Consider the following 19,159-nt stretch of genomic DNA (forward strand, 5'->3'; position numbering starts at 1 on the left):
CACATATCTTCAAGTCTTTCTGACAGCAGCGTGTTCAGCAGTGTGACTGCATGGTTCCACTATGCAGGAGGCTTTGGCTCAGAGGTCTAATATAGTCTTTAAGTGTTTAGACCACCCAGGTTCAAAGTCAACATATTATTACAATATAGGTGCAGTAGGATTATAATATCTGGCTGTTTTTGTAAGTATACTGTAGAATAGATTGTGATTGGTGGGAAGATAATAATAATAATAATAATAATATTAATAATAATACTGATGCTATTTAATAAGAAAGAGACTTTCCTTAGATCAGCACTTAGTCCTGCAAGTGGGGCCAGTCTGAAGCACTATTTATGGACCACTAAAAACATAACATTATGACACTAAATACTGTGCCCTGAAGGAGGGAAACATCGGTACAACATACTCTGGAGAAATATAATCAAGCCGTTTGTGCTATTATGTGTGTGAGGGGGGGGGGGGGTTACGTTATTTGTAACTAATGTTTCTGCCACCATATCTTACGTCAAAAAAGAGCTTCTGGATTTCAGGACAGCGATCACTCACTTCGGATTAGACAAAGTTTTTTCTTCATCAAGCAGGACGCACAGGATGTACTTCAGACACCGGACAAGGCCGAAATCCCGTCATTGGCAAGAGAAAGAGACACAGGTATAGAGGACACAGGGCGGGGTGCCTCGTAAGGATCCGTTGACAGCGATTGGGAAATATTACTTGCCAACGTACAATCATTGGACAATAAATTAGAAGAGGTATGATCACGAATATCCTACCAATGGAACATCAAAAACTGTTATATCTTTCACCAAATCGTGGCAGAATGACAACATGGAAAACATTCAGCTGGCGGGATATACGCAGCACCGGCTAGATAGGCTAGATAGGGGGGTGGTCTGTGTATATTTGTAAACAACAGCTGATGCACAAAATCTAAGGAAGTCTCTAGATTTTTGCTCACCCGAAGTAGAGTATCTGATGATGAGCAGTAGACCACACTTTTTGCCAAGAGAGTTTTCATCTATTTTTTTCGGGGCTGTTTATTTACCACCACAGACAGATGTTGGCACTAAAACTGCATTCAGTCAGCTGTATAAGAAAACAGGAAACCGCTCACCCAGAGGCGGAGCTCATAGTGGCCGGGGACTTTAATGCAGGGAAACTTAAATCAGTTTTACCTATTTTCTATCAGCATGTTAAATGCGCAACCAGAGGGAAAGAAATTCTAGATCACCTTTACTCCACACACAGAGACGCGTACAAAGCTCTCCCTCGCCCTCTATTTGGTAAATCTGACAATAATTATATCCTCCTGATTCCTGCTTACAAGCCTGCAAACTATTACAGACTACAAAGGGAAGCTGACCAGTGACACAAGCCTACCAGACGAGCTAAATCACTTCTATGCTTGCTTCGAGGCAAGCAACACCGAGGCATGCATGAGAGCATCAACTGTTCCAGACGACTGTGTGATCACGCTCTCCGTAGCTGATGTGAGTAAGACCTTTACACAGGTCAACATACACAAGGCTTTGGGTCCAGACGGATTACTAAGACGTGTGCTCCGGGCATGTGCAGAACAACTGGCAACATGTCCCTGATTGAGTCTGTAATACCAACATGTTTCAAGCAGACCACCATAGAAGGTAACCTGGCTAAATTACTATGGACCCGTAACACTCACGTCCATAGCCATGAAGTGCTTTGAAAGGCTGGTAATGGCTCACATTATCACCATTATCCCAGATACCCTAGACTCGCTCCAATTTGCAAGCTGCTCAAACTGATCCATTGATGATGCAACCTCTATTGCACTCCATGCTGTTCTTTCCCATCTGGACAAAAGGAACACCTACGTGAGAATGCTATTCATTGACTACAGCTCAGTGTTCAGCACAAGCTCATAACTAAGCTAAGGATCCTGGGACTAAACACCTCCCTCTGCAACTGGACCCTGGACTTCCTGACGGGCCGCCCCCAGGTTCTGAGGCTAGGTAGCTACACATCTGTCACGCTGATCCTCAACACTGAAGCCCCCCAGGGGTGTGTGCTCAGTCCTCTCCTGTACTCCCTGTTCACCCATGACTGCATGGCCAGGCACAACTCCAACACCATCATTAAGTTTGCAGACGACACAACAGTGGTAGGCCTGATTACCGACATTGACGAGACAGCCTATAGGGAAGAGGTCAGGGACCTGGCCGGGTGGTGCCAGAATAACAGCCTATCCCTTAACGTAATCAAGGCAAAGGAGATGATTATGGACTACAGGAAAAGCAGGACCGAGCACTCCCCCATTCTCATTGGCGGGGCTGTAGTGGAGCAGGTTGAGAGCTTCAAGTTGCTTGGTGTCCAAATCCTCAACAAACGAGAATGGTCCAAACACACCAAGACAGTCGTGAAGAGGGCACGACAAAACCTATTCCCCTCAAGAAACTGAAAAGATTTGGCATGGGTCCTCAGATCCTCAAAATGTTCTACAGCTGCAATGTCGAGAGCATCCTTGACTGGTTGCATCACTGCCTGGTATGGCAACTGCTCAGCCTCCAACCACAAGGCACTACAGAGGGTAGGGACTATGGCCCAGAACATCACTGGGGCTAAGCACCCTGCCATCCAGGACCTCTACACCAGGCGGTGTCAGAGGATGCCCCAAAAAATTGTCAAAGACCCCAGCCACCCCAGTCATAGATTGTACTCTCTGCTACCGCATGCATGTGAAGCGATACCAGAGCGCCAAGTCTAGAACCTAAAGGCTTCTCAACAGCTTTTACCCTCAAGCCATAAGACTCCTGAGCAGGTAATCAAATGGCTACCTGGACTGTTTGCATTGTGTATAGACTCCCCCGCCAACCCATCTTTTACGCTGCTGCTACTCTCTGGTTACCATCTATGCACAGTCACTTTTACTTTTTAACTATACCTACATGTATGTTACCGCTATTGGCCCAACTAACCTGTGCCCCTGCACATTGACTCTGTACCGGTACCACCTGTATATAGCCTCGCTACTCTTATTTTTACTGTCATTTTACTGTTTAAAAAAAAATGTATTTACTTATCTATTGTATAACTAATACCTATTTTTTTACTTAAAAAATGCACTGTTGGTTAGGGCTTGTAAGTCAGCATTTCACTGTAAGTATTGTATTGAGCACACGTGACAAATAAACTTTGATTTGATTTGTGCACAGGTAATGTGCTGAGGCCAAAGCCATTAGCAGGGAAGTTTAGTAGGAGAGGATCTTCAGATCCACCGACCCCAGAGGCTCAAAGGGGGCCGCACACAGTGGCTCCAAAACCAGGTCCCTTGTGGGCTCAATATGTTTAGCAACTGGTGCTCCATCAAATGTCTGAGACCATCAATACTTTTAACAAGTCCCTGCTCAAAAAGCTCCTGTAGGAACATAAGGATGTCCCTCATAGAGCACTGAAATGGAACAAGTACTTAATCTTGACACCAGAGCTAAAAACACGTGCCACTTATACTCATACAACCCTCTTGTGGAGGGTGCCCTTGCGGACTGAATGGTAGTAATAACATTTGGTTCCTATGGGCCACAGGGGCCAGGCCCATAGGAATCAAATCTCCACTGGTGGAAAGGCATAAAGGAGGGTCCGAGGCCAATGGTGCGTCAGAGCGCCTGTTCACAACAGGGCCCTCGGGTCCCCCATCAAGAAACATAAACGGCCCTGCGAACATTTCCCATTACTGGATAGCAAAGCCGCACCCGAGTTGAGACAACCAGGAACATGCACTGAGTTGAGGCAACCGTGAACATGCACAGCCCGAAGGGAAAGAAAACGTGCACTGCTCCACAGCAACAGGGAGCGAGCCAAGGTGAGGATGGGAAGGGACTGAGCTCCCGCTGACTGTTGATGTGCATTCGGAAAGTATTCAGACCCCTTGATTTTTTTTCCCACATTTTGTTATGTTACAGCCTTATTATAAAATGTATTAAATATTATTTTTTCCTCATCAATCTACACACAATAACCCATTATAACCCATTATGACAAAGCAGAAACAGGTTTTTAGAAATGTTTGCCGAAAGTACAGAAAAAAAATATTTTGATATGTTTTCAGACCCTTTTTTACTAGACTCAGGATTGAGCTCAGGTGCATCCTGTTTCCATTGATCATCCTTGAGATGTTTCTACAACTTGGAGTCCCCCTGTGGTAAATTCTATTGATTGGACATGATTTGGAAAGGCACACACCTGTCTATATAAGGTCCCACAGTTGACAGTGCATGTCAGAGCAAAAACCAAGACATGAGGTCGAAGGAATTGTCAGTAGAGCTCTGAGACAGGATTGTGTCAAGGCACAGATCTGAGGAAGGGTACCAACACATGTATGCAGCACTGAAGGACCCCAAGAACACAGTGGCTTCCATCATTCTTAAATGTAAGAAGTTTGGAACCACCAAGACTCTTCCTAGAGCAATCGGGGGAGAAGGGTCTTGGTCAGGGAGGAGACAAAGAACCCGATTGTCACACCAAATTCCTCTGTGGAGACGGGAGAATCTTCCAGAAGGACAACCATTTGTGCAGCACGCCACCAATCAGGTCTTTATGATAGAGTGGCCAGATGGATGCCACTCCTCAGTAAAAGGCACATTACAGCTAGCTTGGAGTTTTCCAAAAGGCACCTAAAGTACTCTCAGACCATGAGAAACAAGATTATCTGGTCTGATGAAACAAAGATTGAAGTCTATGGCCTGAATGCCATGTGTCACGTCTGGAGAACACCTGGAACCATCCCTATGGTGAAGCATGGTGGTGGCAGCATCATGCTGTGGGGATGTTTTTCAGCGGCAGGGACCAAGATTGAATTTAGAGACTAGTCTGGATCGAGGGAAAGATGAATGGAGCAAAGTACAGAGAGATCCTTGATGAAAACCTGCTCCAGAGTTATAAGGATCACAGACTTGAGAGAAGGTTCACCTTCCAACAGGACAACAACACTAAGCACACAACCAGGACAATGCAGGAGTGGCTTCGGGACAAGTCTCTGAATGTCCTTGAGTGGCCCAGCCAGAGCTTGCACTTGAACCTGATCGAACATCTCTAGACCTGAAAATAGCTGTGCATCGACGCGAACATCTCTAGACCTGAAAATAGCTGTGCATCGACGCTCCACACCCAACCTGACAAAGCTTGAGAAGATCTGCAGAGGAGAATTGGAGAAACTCCCCAAATACAGGTGTGCCAAGCTTGTATTATCATACCCAAGAAGACTCGAGGTTGTAATCGCTGCCAAAGGTGCTTCAACAAAAGACTGAGTACGTTTTTAGATGTAATGTTTCAGTTTTGTATTTTTTTATAACCGTTCAAAAATGTCTAAAAACCTGTTTTTGATATGTCATTATGGTGTATTGTGATGTCATTATGGGTTATTGTGATGTCAATATGGGGTATTGTGATGTCAATATGGGGTATTGTGATGTCAATATGGGGTATTGTGATGTCAATATGGGGTATTGTGATGTCAATATGGGGTATTGTGATGTCAATATGGGGTATTGTGATGTCAATATGGGGTATTGTGTGTAGATTGACGAGGAAATAAAAAAATACATACATTTTAGAATAAGGCTGTATAACGTAACGAAATGTTGAAAAAGTCAAGTGGTCTGAATAACTTTCCGAATATACTGTATGCCACTGTGGTACAGACTTCTCAACAATAGTCGCATGGGAATGATCACTATCATAGATGTCATTATCCCCAGTAGGCGCATGATCTGGCGGAAATGTACTGTGAGCCTCAACCAAAATTGGGCCAATAGAGCTGGAACCCTGACAGCCTCTCCACGGATAGAAAATAATGATTTATGCGTGCGATTAGACAGCTCTTTTTCTGGTTAGAATAAAACCAAGAGACTGAACATGGGACACCTGGATGTGCACAATATCGTGTGGTTCCATTGACTCCAGATAGGCCAATACCCACAGCCTATGGCACCTCATGGGTGCCAGAGCTACGTCCACCACCTTTGAAAAGACAGGAGGCGAGATGGACAAGTCGAACAGTACTTTCAAAATCTTATAGGCTATTGCCCCATAGTAGAATCTCAGGAAACTCCCATGACTCTGGCACATGAAAGTATGTATCTTTTAGGTCAATGGTGGGGAACCAATCGCCAGGACGCATGGGCCTGAATATATGAACTGAGATGTTTGTTCAGGGCACGCAAGTCTAGAACAGGGCAGAAATCCACGTCCCTTTTTGAAACGAGGAAATACCGGCTGAACCACTCATATTGCCTGTTTCTGGAGCAGGGAGTATATTTCCTCCCTTAATACTGGTGCTGAGGGGAACAGTCGCCGTGAGGAAGCAGAGAAAACGTGGACAACGAATTGTAGCCTGTTTCTCGACATTGCAGTTCGCGTTACCCAGGGCGTCATTGCGCATGTGTGCCATTGGTCGGAGCAGGCAGCAATTCTCCCGGTAAAGGCCATCTGAGGGGGCATGATGCCCCGTGATGAGAAATAGGTCATTTTTAATATTATTTTTTTTATCTCCTCCTCTCTTGACAACCTTGAGTCTGAATGTTTTGGAGGGACTTTATTGAACTAACATGAGAAGCACATGACACTCTTGAAACCCCAAAACAATGGGGTTGAAACAATGGCTTTAGGTGCAAACATTTACCTGAAGGTCCTCTCTGGGTTCCGTGACTTTTGTCACCACGGATGTTTGGGCCGGTTGGCAAGAAAGGACCCCATTCCGTGCCACCCCCTATCCCCGAGCTAGGTGCGAGGGCTGTCTCCTTCCCCGCAAGGTGGCCATCTCTCACCTCGCCCCTGGAAGTGGGGCGATGCTTGTGCCAGGCAGACTGGCATTGTGCCTGGAAACGAGGACGGTCCAACCTGGTGCTGGACCCGGCCTCCATCGTAGTTTTGGTCGCTTTCTTAGTCCCCTAAGGTCAATGTCCACGCTCCGTGGGAATCTAATTAGCATAATAAAACAATTGTCACTTTTGATGATGGTGTTTTCCCGCTAATGGAATATTCACGCGTATAGCCTACTGCGCTTATATCCTACTGCCGTACACATTGCTGCGCTAATAACGTGAAGAAATTGCCTAATACTTTATCAACATGTAAAGCTAAACGTACTGATATGATGCATCAGCCAAATTGTGTAAAAAAGTTGTTTGATGCTAGTGGTTTATTAATTTTGGACCGCATCCCACAGAAAATGTGGACAGTTCTTCCAATATCCTCAATATTCACCTCGGATTTGGTTAAGGACGCGCGCGCAGTTGCGTCCCCAAAGTGTCTGTCTTCACTTGCAGTCTGTGAGTGAGAGGTGCTTCGGAGCGTGCAGAACTCAGGGAGAAAGGCACAACGCATCACTCCGGGCCAAGGGCACAAAGGCCACTGGCCGCAAACCGCATAAATTTTTTTAGGGTGCATGACGGCCACACGATGCCTTCGTGAAATTTGAGGCATTTTCAAGTGCTTGTCAAATTGGGAATGAGAGACTGAAGAAGTGTGTACAGCCTGCGCAAAAAACCAAGCAGAGCTCATGCATTTCAAGCCTTTTTTCAAATGATCACTAGAGTCGCATCATGCAGCCTTACAATGTATTAAAAAAATCTAAACATATAGCCCATCGTTTGTAGAAACTAAAGTTACATCAATAACTCTAAATTCAGCATTTAGGAGTACCTATGTTGTTGTTAACCGCTCAACACAGTGTGTGTGCACTCCCACTAATTGATGGAGAAAACATACTTTCTTTTTATTAAACTTTGTTCAATTGTATTCGTCATACTATGAAATAAAATACAATAATTCTAAGGAATTCTAACCAAATCGTGTGTGCTAAATGAACTAGTGTAGCCCACAGCCATTTGACAGATCCATAACCACACACGAGGACAATTCAGGTTATGCTATTCCGTTCTTCTGAAATACACTACATTTTCTTCACATCGTGCTTCTTTAGGAGTGTCTAAAATAAATAATGGATTTATTGTGAAGGTGTAGGCTATTTTACATGGATTTATTCAACTTTTTTCAAATGTAGACGTTCCAAAGGCTGTGTGTGGAATTAATTCACGGTCAATTACCGTGAGACCGACAGTTATTTGCTTGACAATTTCATGACTGCCACAGCCCTATCCTGAAAATTGGTCATCTCACAAAATCGTCTGTAGTGTAAGAACGGTTTGGCCTATAAAATACCCATTTATGGAAAGGAGATACTCCCCCGAACACATTGGTGTTCTCGGTTTTGCTCTATGACCCCCACAAACGTTTTGGAACTCGTCTGAAGTCGGTAAAGCCAACCTGCCAACTTCTGTAGCATCCAAACAGTTTTGGCTACACACTAAAGATGAGACTCTCAAACATACGCACATGTCAGTTGTTTTGCTCTACAACACCCACCGACCTCACAAGACTCGTCTGATTGTCCCCCGGTAACAGTTGAAAACATGAATGGGAGTCTACAGTATATGGAGACTGTTTAGTGACAAAAACAAGGGGTTAAATACATGTAAAAAATAATATTTAATTATTATAGTTTTTTTTAATGGGACTATCTGCTGTTCCATGTAGTGAATCTGTTATTCAATGATATTCAATGTGTTATTATGGTAAGTATATTAACTATATTATTTTACATTTGAAGTCGGAAGTTAACATACACTTAAGTTGGAGTCATTAAAACTTGTTTTTCAACCACTCCACACATTTCTTGTTAACAAACTATAGTTTTGGGAAGTATGTTAGGACATCTACTATGTGCATGACAACAAGTCATTTTCCAAAAATTGTTTACAGACAGATTATTTAACTTATATTTCACAACATCACAATTCCAGTGGGTCAGAAGTTTACATACACTAAGTTGACTGTGCTTTTAAACAGCTTGGGAAATTCCAGATCATGATGTCATGGCTTTAGAAACTTCTGATAGGCTAATTGACTAAATTTGAGTCAATTGGAGGTGTACCTGTGGATGAATTTCAAGGCCTACCTTCAAACTCAGTGCCTCTTTGTTTGATATCATGGCAAAATCAAAAGAAAACAGCCAAGACCTCAGAAAAATAATTGTAGACCTCCACAAGCCTAGTTCATCCTTGGGAGCAATTTCCAAATGCCTGAAGGTACCACGTTAATCTGTACAAACAATAGTACGAAAGTATAAACACCATGGGACCACGCAGCCATCATACCCCTCAGGAAGGAGAAGTGTTCTGTCTCCTAGAGATGAACATACTTTGGTGCGAAAGTGAAAATAAATCAGAGAACAACAGCAAAGGACCTTGTGAAGATGCTGGAGGAAACAGGTACAAAAGTATCTATATCCACAGTAAAACGAGTCCTATATTGACATAACCTGAAAGGCCGCTCTGCAAGGAAGAAGCCATTGCTCCAAAATCGCCATAAAAAAGCCAGATCACGGTTTGCAACTGCACATGGGGACAAAGTTTGTACTTTTTGGAGAAATGTCCTTTGGTCTGATGAAACAAAAATATAACTATTTGGTCGTAATGGCCATCGTTATGTTTGGAGGAAAAAGGGGGAGGCTTGCAATCCGAAGGACACCATCACCAACACCAACTGTGAAGCACGGGGGTAGCAGCATCATGCTGTGGAGGTGCTTTGCTGCAGGAGGGACTGGTGCACTTCACAAAATAGATGGCATCATGAGGATGGAAAATTACGAGGATATGTTGAAGCAACAGCTCAAGACATCAGTCAGGAAGATAAAGCTTGGTCGCAAATGGGTCTTCCAAATGGACAATGATCCCAAGCATACTTCCAAAGTTGTGGCAAAATGACTTAAGGACAACAAAGTCAAGGTATTGGAGTGGCCATCACAAAGCCCTGACCTCAGTCGCATAGAACATTTGTGGACAGAATTGAAAAAGCATGTGTGAGCAAGGAGGCCTACAAACCTGACTCAGTTACACCAGCTCTGTCAGGATGAATTGGACAAAATTCACCTGACTTATTGTGGGAAGGTTGTGGAAGGCTGCCAGAAACGTTTGACCCAAGTTAAACAATTTAAAGGCAATGCTACCAAATACCATTTGAATGTATGTAAACTCCTGACCCATTGGGAATGTGATGAAATAAGTAAAAGCTGAAATAAATAATTCTCTCTGCTATTATTCTGACATATCACTTTCTTAAAATAAAGTGGAGATCCTAACTGATCTAAGACAGGGAATTTATACTAGGATTAAATGTCAGGAAATGTGTAAAACTGAGTTTAAATGTAGTTGGCTAAGGTGTGTGTCAACTTCCGACTACAAATGTAGATACTTCAATAGGTATTACATTTGCAAATCAAATAGCCAAATGATCTTTGGTATGATCTGCTTAAAACTGTTCCCTTTAGTTTAGTAGAACCCCCCGGCTTAGACTCTTTAGTGCCAAAAAAAGGCGTTAAATACAAGCAAAATAAGAAAATACAAACATTTCCTGATCTTTCTTATACAGTCCGGTGGCTAACCCTGAGAGATACAGTGCCTTGCGAAAGTATTCGGCCCCCTTGAACTTTGCGACCTGATAGAGGCATACCCCAAGCGACTTACAGCTGTAATCACAGCAAAAGGTGGCGCTACAAAGTATTAACTTAAGGGGGCTGAATAATTTTGCACGCCCAATTTTTCAGTTTTTGATTTGTTGAAAAAGTTTGAAATATCCAATAAATGTCGTTCCACTTCATGATTGTGTCCCACTTGTTGTTGATTCTTCACAAAAAAAATACAGTTTTATATCTTTATGTTTGAATTCTGAAATGTGGCAAAAGGTCGCAAAGTTCAAGGGGGCCGAATACTTTCGCAAGGCACTGTATCTCTCAGAGCACCCCTCCACCTGCTTAGACAGGGCTAGGACTGTTATGGGTTAGCCACCGTACTTATTGCACCAGCAAATTTAAGAAGAACTAATTGTTTGTGATTTGGAAACTTTAAAGAATAAGTACAAACTTCAGCACACAACGTCCAGGGGGTGACCATGCTCTACCACTTTGGGACAGTTTAGTTGGCTGAACGTAAGACACTCTTGTTTTTGAGTAGCCTGAATCATTCCTGTTCACACCGAGGTGTAGAGTGGAATAATTGAAAGGATGAATCCGAGCATCAAGCTTATCACCTGTGGAAGGCTTGGCTTCCAGCGAGGTGGTGATTTCATTGGCCTTGTCAGGCGTCATTGTAGATGCTTCAACAGAAGTGACGAGAGTGCGATTCCCCATAATATTTTTTTTTTACCGACGTTGACTGACTGAAAGCGAACCTTTAGATATGTGGACAGATGGATGAGTCACATAGCTAATACGTTCTCAGGAGAGAGTTTGCACTTTCCTATGTGATAATTACATTTTCTTGTCTTCAGAGTGAAACCCAGAGTTGTTGCAACCATCGGAGAGATGACTGAACACATTTTGTTTTATTATTCTTTTTTATCCCAAACCTAAACCCCTCAGAATGAATGCCTTTTCTTAACCGCCAACAGGGAGATTTGGTTTCACTTTTGCAGTTTGACTGATGTCATAAGCCGTTTTAATTACGGAATATACGCCAAAATATTCCGTAATTAAAACGCCCAGCACTGTGTCTACAGCAACATGTACGGCCCCAAAGTGCATCATTAATACGTTCCCACAGTGCATATCTCTGTTGCTGCAGTTTTGCACTGGGACTGCATTTTCTTTGGTGTTTGAGATTGGTATGTAGAGTGTACTGCAAATTACCACTACCGTGCAGTTATCATTGGAATAGCAGGTTTAGAGTGTGATGGTATTTCATCTCCCATCAATTAATAAAATCTATGTTATTAGTTTTAAATGTGTGTAGTTATCATCGCCAGTGGTATCTGTCTTATGGAATTCCTTTAAGGGGAAAAGGGGGAATACAAAACAGTTTTACAAACAGAGATCAGAGTCACATGACGACGCCTCAAAACAGAAACACAGACAAACGGACAGGAAGACAGACAAACGGACAGGAAGACAGACAAACGGACAGACAAAAACAGACGAGTGCAGAACAGAAAGAGAGACGATGTCGCAATAGGTAATGTTGACCCTAAAGATAGGTGCGGAACTCAAAGTGACCCGGAAGACAAAGCAGCCCAGTTAGTATGAATGGAGGGTTAGGGGTCAAGGGTCAGACACACATGATGGAGCCAATTAGAGTTCATGCTTTGAAGGGATGGAGGTCACCGGGAGGTGACCCGGAAGAGGATGGGTTAAGGTTGAGTTAGCCACTACTGTTAATGTGTGCCACAAAATGACAGCAGATCAAAAGAGGAAAGCATATATACTTTTGTGGCAATAAAATAATCTTTATGTCATCTTCATTGAAACCAATGTAAATGCAGAATGGCTTGACAAGGAATGGGGAGGGGTTTAGGAGGAAAATAAGGTAGGCAGTGAACGAAGGGAGAAGGGGAGGTTAAAAATATATCATTCTTAATTCACAACTTTCTTCAGTTAGATGTTATGGCTGCCTGCTTGAGGCCCAAAAAGTTGATGACAAGAACATATTTTGTTGCCTTTTTATTTGCTTTGATTATCAAAACACAGGAATGTTTGCTCTAAAAAGCCTCATGGCAACAAAGACTCTAAAAGAGATGAGGAAAAATATTTTTCAACCACCGAAAATTCATGCTGCACATGATGAGGCGAGACAACAGGCATGTCGTATTTCAGATAATTGGCAGATAGATAAAGACAACGACTCAAAAACAAAACAAACACAATCCGGAAGCCAAGAGAACCGAACATATAAAAGAGCCTGTCACATACAAAACGTCAAACGAAAGTATACAAAATAAAAACATCCCTCACATGCTTCACCCACGAAAATGCCGGAAAATAAATATGGAGACCACGTAGCATGCAGCTGTCCACGTCAACTGATGTCGGGGCTAGAATGGTGTGAATTTCTGTGTAAACATATGACGATTGGATGACTGGGGCCCTGATGATATCTGTCCTCAGAGACTTGGAGAGCTCAGAGGGCTACAGTAGAGATCAGACATGGGCTCTTTAGCCCTGCTATCTCTCATAGAAACTTTGGGAGGAATTGGAATTGACCTCTCAGAGGACGATAATCAGGTAGTGCTGATAACACCTTGGCCTGAGCAGCATGGAACTGTCTCTCAGTCGTTTGTCATTTGAGCAATGCCAGGTGAGGTACCTGAGATACATTAAGGCACTTTACTTCTTATTGGCCTCATTTAGAGCCACAAATAAAAGCATCTATAGGGCACCTGATGTGGGTGTCCCTGCCATACTAAACAGCCAGCACCTGATGTGGGTGTCCCTGCCATACTAAACAGCCAGCACCTGATGTGGGTGTCCCTGCCATACTAAACAGCCAGCACCTGATGTGGGTGTCCCTGCCATACTAAACAGCCAGCACCTGATGTGGGTGTCCCTGAAATACTAAACAGCCAGCACCTGATGTGGGTGTCCATGCCATATTAAACAGCCAGCACCTGATGTGGGTGTCCCTGCCATACTAAACAGCCAGCACCTGAGGTGGGTGTCCTTGCCATACTAAACAGCCAGTACCTGAGGTGGGTGTCCCTGCCATACTAAACAGCCAGTACCTGATGTGGGTGTCCCTGCCATACTAAACAGCCAGTGCCTGAGGTGGGTGTCCCTGCCATACTAAACAGCCAGTACCTGATGTGGGTGTCCCTGCCATACTAAACAGCCAGTACCTGATGTGGGTGTCCCTGCCATACTAAACAGCCAGTACCTGAGGTGGGTGTCCCTGCCATACTAAACAGCCAGTACCTGATGTGGGTGTCCCTGCCATACTAAACAGCCAGTACCTGAGGTGGGTGTCCCTGCCATACTAAACAGCCAGTACCTGAGGTGGGTGTCCCTGCCATACTAAACAGCCAGTACCTGATGTGGGTGTCCCTGCCATACTAAACAGCCAGTACCTGATGTGGGTGTCCCTGCCATACTAAACAGCCAGTACCTGAGGTGGGTGTCCCTGCCATACTAAACAGCCAGTACCTGATGTGGGTGTCCCTGCCATACTAAACAGCCAGTACCTGAGGTGGGTGTCCCTGCCATACTAAACAGCCAGTACCTGAGGTGGGTGTCCCTGCCATACCAAACAGCCAATACAATCAAACCCTATTTGCTTGGCTCAAAAATGTGGAGTCATTCATGTAAATAGTTGAAGCTATAGGACATGTTGATGGAATAACTAGCTTACATCTGTCATGTCCATGGGTGATTCATGTCTACAACTGAAGCTATAGGATATGTTGATGGGACTAACTCATGTCTACAACTGAAGCTATAGGATATGTTGATGGACTAACTGGCTTATATCAAAACTTGCTTTAAAATGTACAATTTTCTTTGGGAAGTAAACAGTTAAGGTTAAAATGTGTGTTGTGGTGTTTTGGTACACACAGTTCCATATTGGTGTTGTGGTACACACAGTTCCATATTGGTGTTGTGGTACACACAGTTCCATATTGGTGTTGTGGTACACACAGTTCCATATTGGTGTTGTGGTATCCACAGTTCCATATTGGTGTTGTGGTATCCACAGTTCCATATTGGTGTTGTGGTACACACAGTTCCATATTGGTGTTTTGGTACACACAGTTCCATATTGGTGTTGTGGTACACACAGTTCCATATTGGTGTTGTGGTACACACAGTTCCATATTGGTGTTGTGGTACACACAGTTCCATATTGGTGTTGTGGTACACACAGTTCCATATTGGTGTTTTGGTACACACAGTTCCATATTGGTGTTGTGGTACACACAGTTCCATATTGGTGTTGTGGTACACACAGTTCCATATTGGTGTTGTGGTACACACAGTTCCATATTGGTGTTGTGGTATCCACAGTTCCATATTGGTGTTTTGGTATCCACAGTTCCATATTGGTGTTGTGGTACACACAGTTCCATATTGGTGTTGTGGTACACACAGTTCCATATTGGTGTTGTGGTATCCACAGTTCCATATTGGTGTTGTGGTATCCACAGTTCCATATTGGTGTTGTGGTACACACAGTTCCATATTGGTGTTTTGGTACACACAGTTCCATATTGGTGTTGTGGTACACACAGTTCCATATTGGTGTTGTGGTACACACAGTTCCATATTGGTGTTGTGGTACACACAGTTCCATATTGGTGTTGTGGTACACACAGTTCCATATTGGTGTTTTGGTACACACAGTTCCATATTGGTGTTGTGGTACACACAGTTCCATATTGGTGTTGTGGTACACACAGTTCCATATTGGTGTTGTGGTACACACAGTTCCATATTGGTGTTGTGGTATCCACAGTTCCATATTGGTGTTTTGGTATCCACAGTTCCATATTGGTGTTGTGGTACACACAGTTCCATATTGGTGTTGTGGTACACACAGTTCCATATTGGTGTTGTGGTACACACAGTTCCATATTGGTGTTGTGGTATCCACAGTTCCATATTGGTGTTTTGGTACACACAGTTCCATATTGGTGTTTTGGTACACACAGTTCCGTGCCAGAGAGCTGGCTTTTCAGATTTTATCCAAACAAGATAAGGCAAACCCAAGTTCTCTCAAGAAGCTCAGAGGAACATGATTTGGAACGTCTAAGTTAACTCAATATTGTATTTTTCATATTTGGTTTGCAATAAGACAGCAGGATAACATGTTCACCTTGAAGCAAAAACAACAACAATAAAACCACAGGGCTCTACACAGAAATTCGATGATATCTCTTCTCTATTAAATGTTTTACAGTGCAAGCCTCTAAATATGGAAACATTTAAAAATGAAATACAAACACACATAAATGAGTCAATACTTTAATTCCTGCTAGATATCTAATCACGCAGTAATTTCACTGAAAGCAAATATTTAGGAAGAGAATCTCAAAATGTATCATGAGTCAAAATGCAAGTCAGGACAGTGCCACATGGATAGAGCACTGGACTTAAACACGGTATGATACATTTTGAAGCATCAACACAGAGAACATGGCACATCTTCACACTAACTGTGTCTTTTTTTTCTCTCTCTCATTCAACGCTGAGAGGACAACATTTGCATGTGTTTTGGTGACCATGTTAAAACCACTTCAGACGACCCCATGGGCAAGTGTAAATCATCAAACTAATATGGTTTACAGTGTTTTTGAAAGCAACATATATGATTTTATAATATGAATAGTCCATGACGGATTTCACTATTTTCCACTTTGATATGTATTATGTTTTCTGTAATTCAGTCAGATTTTAACGTAAGAAATCTCCAGTCTTGCCATAATTTGTCCTTTGGGTTCCTATCTTTGGAAGTTACACTTTGTGTGTCCATGGGGTTACGATGCTTTATAGGATGCAGTGCTTGATCCTCAGGTGTGCATGGAGTGAGAGATAGAGCAGTGTGAGAGCAAGCAGAGGGAAACTAACCTAGCCCACCTGCACGGCCAGAGTCACACTCCTCCAGGTCCTCGTCATCACTGGAACACTCTGCCGAAGACACCATGTCGTCTGTCGTCTGCTTCATGGGCCAAACACATGGCGGAAAGAAGAACAAAACAAAATATACAAAAGAAAGGAGAAACAGAAACACAGGTACAAACACACGGACACAGACAGGAAGTGGACAAAAACACACAGACGAATAAGATCATTAGTTTCAATATGACCCCCCCCCCCCACCCTATTTGATAGAACAATGAGGTCAGAGAACAATGACAAATATAAAATTGAAAATTTCATACACAATCTTACATTTCCTATTGACTTACTAGAAAATCTTCAGTATTAAAGGGAAAACATACATAAAGGAGCTTTAAATGTAAAGTTTTCCCTTTGAGTTCATATCCAGGCACAGTAGAAAAACAAAAGTGAAACTCCCCTCTGAAATGAATGCACTATACTGTACAGTGTAGTATTTATCATTATACTGTACAGTGTAGTATTTATCATTATACTGTCCATTGTAGTATTCATCATTATACTGTACAGTGTAGTATTTATCATTATACAGTACAGTGTAGTATTAATCATTATACAGTACAGTGTAGTTCTTCATCATTATACTGTACATTGTAGCACTCAACATTATACTGTACAGTTTAGTTCTGATCTGAGTGACTGCCAGCTCATTATCTTCCACTCTTTACTTTGTCGGGTAATTGAATAACTTCTGCTGTCTTTATCAAAGCCTTTCTTTCAAACGCCAGCCATGATATTTCCCTGGCGACATCTCCTCACGGTTGTTAACTCGGTTGTTAACTCGGTCCAATTTCTCACCCCTGCCCCCTCCATCTTACCCTGTCTAACAGTATGCATTGATTTGCATTGCTTTAGATCATGGCTATTGAGCAGGGAGGGCGGCTCGATCATTGACAATCTCCTTCACCTCCATCTCTGATTTATTTCTCCCTCGCTCCGGATGAACTCGTTTTTCAGCCTCTGCATGTCTTTATAGGAGGAGATCAGGGAGGGGATCATTTAAGTGTTGTCATGGAGCAGCTTTATGAAATGATAAATATCAGGGGAGTAATGGAGTCATCAGTGGTTCATCATTGTACCGTACAGTGTAGGCCCCATATATACTGCTGGGGTTTGTAGGCCCCATATATACTGCTGGGGTTTGTAGGCCCCATTTATACTGCTGGGGTTTGTAGGCCCCATATATACTGCTGGGGTTTGTAGGCCCCATATATACTGCTGGGGTTTGTAGGCCCCATATATACTGCTGGGGTTTGTAGGCCCCATATATACTGCTGGGGTTTGTAGGCCCCATATATACTGCTGGGGTTTGTAGGCCCCATATATACTGCTGGGGTTTGTAGGCCCCATATATACTGCTGGGGTTTGTAGGCCCCATATATACTGCTGGGGTTTGTAGGCCCCATATATACTGCTGGGGTTTGTAGGCCCCATATATACTGCTGGGGTTTGTAGGCCCCATATATACTGCTGGGGTTTGTAGGCCCCATATATACTGCTGGGGTTTGTAGGCCCCATATATACTGCTGGGGTTTGTAGGCCCCATATATACTCTTGGGTTTGTAGGCCCCATATATACTGCTGGGGTTGACGAGAATGTAAAACAAACACGCGCACGCACACGCACACACACACACACACACACACACACACACACACACACACACACACACACACACACACACACACACACACACAGACACACACACACACACTCACACACACACACGAGGAGCAGGAGATCTACACAGGGCCAGGGAGAAGGTTTGTGTGGTGGGGATACATACAGTGCCTTGCGAAAGTATTCGGCCCCCTTGAACTTTGCGACCTTTTGCCACATTTCAGGCTTCAAACATAAAGATATAAAACTGTATTTTTTTGTGAAGAATCAACAACAAGTGGGACACAATCATGAAGTGGAACGACATTTATTGGATATTTCAAACTTTTTTAACAAATCAAAAACTGAAAAATTGGGCGTGCAAAATTATTCAGCCCCCTTAAGTTAATACTTTGTAGCGCCACCTTTTGCTGCGATTACAGCTGTAAGTCGCTTGGGGTATGTCTCTATCAGTTTTGCACATCGAGAGACTGAATTTTTTTCCCATTCCTCCTTGCAAAACAGCTCGAGCTCAGTGAGGTTGGATGGAGAGCATTTGTTTTCAGTTCTTTCCACAGATTCTAGATTGGATTCAGGTCTGGACTTTGACTTGGCCATTCTAACACCTGAATATGTTTATTTTTGAACCATTCCATTGTAGATTTTGCTTTATGTTTTGGATCATTGTCTTGTTGGAAGACAAATCTCCGTCCCAGTCTCAGGTCTTTTGCAGACTCCATCAGGTTTTCTTCAAGAATGGTCCTGTATTTGGCTCCATCCATCTTCCCATCAATTTTAACCATCTTCCGTCCCTGCTGAAGAAAAGCAGGCCCAAACCATGATACTGCCACCACCATGTTTGACAGTGGGCATGGTGTGTTCAGGGTGATGAGCTGTGTTGCTTTTACGCCAAACATAACGTTTTGCATTGTTGCCAAAAAGTTCAATTGTGGTTTCATCTGACCAGAGCACCTTCTTCCACATGTTTGGTGTGTCTCCCAGGTGGCTTGTGGCAAACTTTAAACAACACTTTTTATGGAGATCTTTAAGAAATGGCTTTCTTCTTGCCACTCTTCCATAAAGGC

The 19,159-nt window shown here is 43.1% G+C and overlaps 1 protein-coding gene across 3 annotated transcripts in view; it reads right to left on the bottom strand.

Moving 5' to 3' along the window:
- The window catches only part of LOC110505895 (neurexin-3a-like), a 614,746-nt gene that overhangs the window by 14,725 nt on the left and 580,862 nt on the right, over positions 1–19,159 (bottom strand). For 2 of the 3 annotated variants that reach the window (XM_036963045.1, XM_036963047.1), the window contains one exon: positions 16,433–16,514. In XM_036963045.1, coding sequence (XP_036818940.1) covers positions 16,433–16,514 — 82 coding nt within the window. Of the gene's footprint in view, positions 1–16,423; positions 16,515–19,159 lie in introns of all 3 variants that reach the window. The other variant, XM_036963046.1, reaches the window with a different exon arrangement.

The sequence above is a fragment of the Oncorhynchus mykiss genome, chromosome 25 (assembly GCF_013265735.2).
Source record: "Oncorhynchus mykiss isolate Arlee chromosome 25, USDA_OmykA_1.1, whole genome shotgun sequence".
NCBI classification, from domain to species: domain Eukaryota; kingdom Metazoa; phylum Chordata; class Actinopteri; order Salmoniformes; family Salmonidae; genus Oncorhynchus; species Oncorhynchus mykiss.